At 34.7% G+C, this 4,663-nt stretch overlaps 1 protein-coding gene across 1 annotated transcript in view; it reads right to left on the bottom strand.

The window, feature by feature from the left end:
- The window catches only part of LOC102852047, a 60,503-nt gene that overhangs the window by 37,912 nt on the left and 17,928 nt on the right, over window positions 1–4,663 (bottom strand). Inside the window, exon 3 of the mRNA XM_006883298.1 lies at window positions 856–960. Within this exon, the coding sequence (XP_006883360.1) occupies window positions 856–960 (105 nt within the window). The remainder of the gene's footprint in view (window positions 1–855; window positions 961–4,663) is intronic.

The raw sequence follows: 4,663 nt of genomic DNA, 5'->3' as shown, positions 1-4,663 counted from the left end.
CATAAATGAGGACCACTGCAAGATTACTTCCATTGTTTTCAAGTGTAACACATTTATCATTTTCTTTCTTGTGGTACAGGCCGCAGCCAAGAGATTATGCTCTATTTCACCATCCCTTCCCTCTCTCCCATGCTTCCCCAGCCCAAATTTAATTAAGTGTTCTCCAAGTTTTCTCTGGAAAAGGTTCTTAACTCACAGCAAATCTGCATCCACAGAAGGCTCACCAAGCCTTGTATTTTTGTCTTCATGGCTCTTTACTCTTCTGTTATAGGGACACACCTTGATGTTAAGTGTGTTTAAAGGGCAGTATGTATCATTTCTTGAATTTGGAAATAGTTTTGTTCCTGTAACTGATCTGTTTCATGAGCGAGATTTAAGCAGCAGCCACTCCTACACCTTGTTGCCCAACTGTTTGTTGAGAAGCTCCACCCACTTGTGGTCTTGCTCTTACTCTCTAAAGGGCCACGTTTTTTCTTTTTTCTTTTTTCAGAACTTTCCCTATTGGGGATGGTGGAGGTTTTTGTTTTTCTAATAACAATTTTCCCTCCTGTAAACTGTGGATAAAAGAAGAATGATTTACAAGAAGAATTGAGAGATGCTTGCTTAGAATGGACATAAAGAAATAGCTTGTGTATAATTATGAAGATTCAAGGATAAGAAATGTTTACCAAGCTAAAAATATATTCAGGCTGAGAAAGTTTTCTGAGTTAGGAATGATTTAGGTAAATATAGTCTATAAGGGTATATATTGGTGCAGTAGGGCCATCTATCTGAGTATGACCCATAATAGCGACCCTATGAAAACAGATCTGAGCCCTGTCCTATTCTGTGCCATCCGCAGACTATATTAAGCACTTCCTGGCCCTGTGCCATGCCCACAGTCACTGCAGTGTCTGAGCCAACTGTTGTAGCCACTGTGCCACTCCATAAGTGCAAATACTCAAGTATTATTTCTATATTCTATGTATCCTGCTTATTGAACTTATAAAAATGAAATAGTTTTCAGAGGCTCTAAATCACATGGGAAGATATTGTCCATCTTTCTCCCACAGAGCAGTCAGTGAATTCGAATAGACTGCCTTTGAATTAGCAATGCAATTCCTTATCCACCAGACTACTAGAGCTTCCTGAGAAACAATACAATGCTTTATTGTTGTTAGGTGCTATCAAGTAGAGTACAATTTAAAACAACCCTATGAATGACAGATCTGAACCCTGTCCTGTCCTGTGCCATCCTGTCCTCATGATCTCTGATGAACTTGAGCCCATTGCTGCAAAACTTTCCTAGTTTATTCATGTTCTCTATAATTTTCATGTGAATACACTGCACATAATTACTTGTTTGTATTGTTACATCAAGTCAGTTTCAAATCTAAGTGACAAGGCACAATCAAAAACCTCCCTGGTCCTGTGCCATGCTCACAATCATTACCATGTTTGAACCATCTGTTGTCACCACTGTATCACTCCATATTTTTCTGACTACTTTATGCTTTACTGAGAAGTTCTTCTCCAGAGACTGGTCCCTCATGATAATATATCCAAAGTATATAAGATAAAAATCTCACCAATCAAAGTATGTAAAATGAACTCTCACCTTCTCCACTCACTTCTAAAGAACATTCTAGCATTATACTTCTTCCAAGACAGTTTTGTTCTTTCTTCTGGTAGTCCATAATCTGTTCGATGCTCCATGCCAGCATCATTATTTAAAGACATCAAATCTTTGATCATCATCCTTATTCATTCTCCAACTTTCATAAGTCTATGAGGCAACTGATTGTTACATAGTAAGAATCAGGCACATCTTAGCTTACTCCTCAAAGGGACACCTTTACTGATTTTAGCACTTTAAAGAGGTCTTTTGCAAAAGATTTGTTCAATGCAATATGTTGTTTGATTTCTTGACAACTTATTTCATGGATTGCGGAGCCAAGTAAAAGGAAATTCTTGACAACTTTAATTTGTTCTCTCTTCATCATGACCTTACTTTAAAAATCAGTTGTTGTTGTTGTTGCTGTTAGGTGCCATTGAGTCAAGTACAACTCATAGCAACCCCATGAACAATAGATCTGAAACCTATCCTATCCTGTGCCATTCTCATAATGTCTCAAATCCACACTCAAACCCACTGTTATCCGTTTATTACCTAGTTGATGCATTTTTTTCTTTATATTGATGTAATCCATACTGAAGGCTGCAGTTCTTAAATCTTCATCTTTAAGTATTTCAAGATCTTTTAACTTTCAACAAGCAAAATTTTATTATCTGCATATCATAAGTTGCTATAGTCTTCTTCCAATCTTAATACTATGTTCAATTTATCATGCAGATTGAAAAAGCAGAGTGAAAGAATACAAGCATGACATAGACCTTTCCTGATTTAAGGAACACAATATCCTCATGTTTTTCTTGAACAACTCCCTCTTGGCATGTTCATAGGTTCCCCAGGAGCAAAAAATAAAGCACAACATACATGAACTAAACACAATGAAAATGAAAGATTGAATAAAATACAATGTACATGCATGAAATACAATACATATAAATGTTTGTTCTTGTTGTTAAGTGCTGTCAAGTCACAGGGACTCATAAAAATCCTATGAATGAAAGTCTTGAACACACATAACTTTTATTGTTTTTCTAATTTCATAGGGTTTCCAGCAGTAAGCTATTTCAGAAGTGGATGCCATTTCTGCTTCCAAACCTGTTTCAATTTGAGAGATCCACAAAACGCTATCCGCCATGAGTAAACTTTATCACATTGAGCACATCAGTGTCAATATATGAGAAGGAAAAATTATTTGGAACTACTGTTCTTTGGAGTGTTATACATACTTTCTTATTATTCTCATTTGAATTCCTTTGTATGATCAATAAAGTACATGTAAACATATTTCTGGTAATCTCTGCTTTGGGCTAGAATCTACCAGTGGTTATTTCTCTTCTGGCAAATCTTTTTCTGAATCTGGCTCCAATTTCTGACAGTTTTCTACTGATATGTGGTGGTAACAATGTTTTTGTTGTATGATTTGTAAACATAGTTTAGATATTTTACTAATGTGTGATACTAACAATACTATTTAATAATTTCTGTATTCTGTTCTATCTTCTTTCTTTGGAATGGGCACAAATATGAATTTCTTCCATTCAGTTGGTTAGGCAGCTGGTCTACGCATTTCTTGGTATAGATGAGTGAATACATTCAGAGTTACATTCGGTTTTTGAAACATCTCAATAAATTCAGAATATAGACTAGTAGGCTTGAACTGGTGGAGACTTTGCCTTTTAGAAAGCTTTTGACCATGTCTGAGAACCTCATTTTTTTCCTAAGAATTTTTTTTTCAACAACTGAGCAAATAACATTACTAGCATCTATTGAGTAGAGGCTAGAGATGCTACTAAGTATCTTACAATACACAGCCCAGATCCCAAAGACATCATTATCTGGACCCGAATGTCAATAATGACACTTTTGAGAATTTCTAACATAGACAATGCTCTTCAACTCAAACAATCCTCCATCATTTTATTCTCCTTTGACCTAATTCTTCTCAAGTACACCATACCTTTTGTTTATTTGGCTATTTCCCTTTCTATTTTATCTTTGAGATTTTTCTCTTTTATGAGGTTTTGTCATAGTTTAGAAAGGGCAGTAATTAGAGGTTGGAAATGATTTCTGGACAAATTAATGACAGCTCATATTAGACTCTAATATTAAGAAATACAGATATAGTATACCATAAAATTTTTTAAAATCTGCAACAAATTGTATGGTTTTCATCTCAAGGTTTGTTTTTTGACTCTTGGAACATTGTCTTGGAGTCAAGAACACAGAATTGATGAATAAAAGCTGAATCATGCAACTAAATTGAGAACATATGCATTCCTAAGAATTTTTGGTCCACATACTAACTTGTTTCCACTCCTATATCCTGGATTAAATTATTAATTCTCTTCAAATTTTACAGACTTTCATTTATCATCCAATCGTTACTACTCTGAAAAGCCAAGAGTTTTTTCGGGTGAGTCTGCCCTCTTTTGGTTAGCCTGGGACTAACCTGACTTCAATAATAATGCATCAATACTACTGGGAAATCTGTTAATTTGTTTGGTCTTTTAAAAATTATTCTTAGAAGGTTTCTTCCTCTATTTTTTTATTTTGAGTGAAAACCACAAAGGAAGCAAACATTCACAATGATCTTGCACTGTTTCTACTTCCTCTCTGTACTTCTGATTTACATTAATCCTATACCTCTCTTTGTCTTTTCTTCTTTAGAGATATTGTGCTGATTATAATTTGTTTGTGTATTTTCTTTCCCTTCACTCATCTGAATATGAGTTAATTATCTATTTACCAATTTTACTCCCCTTTATATCCCTTCCCGTACCTGGAACCATTGACAAATAATTCTATCAACATATAAACATTTAATAGCTAATCAAAAGATTAAATACTTGGGAATAAATCTAACTAGAAACACAAAAGACCTATTCAAAGAAAATTACAAATCATTACTATAAGAAACAAAAAGAGACCTGGAAAAAATGGAAGAATATACCGTACTCTTGTATAGGAAGACTCAATATTGTGAAAATGGCAATTCTCCCAAAGGCAATATACAAGTTCAATGCAATCCCAATGCAAATATCAGTTTCATTC

The sequence above is a fragment of the Elephantulus edwardii genome, unplaced genomic scaffold (assembly GCF_000299155.1).
Source record: "Elephantulus edwardii isolate Elephantulus edwardi_28Jun2011 unplaced genomic scaffold, EleEdw1.0 scaffold00026, whole genome shotgun sequence".
NCBI classification, from domain to species: domain Eukaryota; kingdom Metazoa; phylum Chordata; class Mammalia; order Macroscelidea; family Macroscelididae; genus Elephantulus; species Elephantulus edwardii.
The sequence above is the reverse complement of the archived record's forward strand: the minus strand, read 5'-3'. Positions and strand labels throughout refer to the sequence as shown.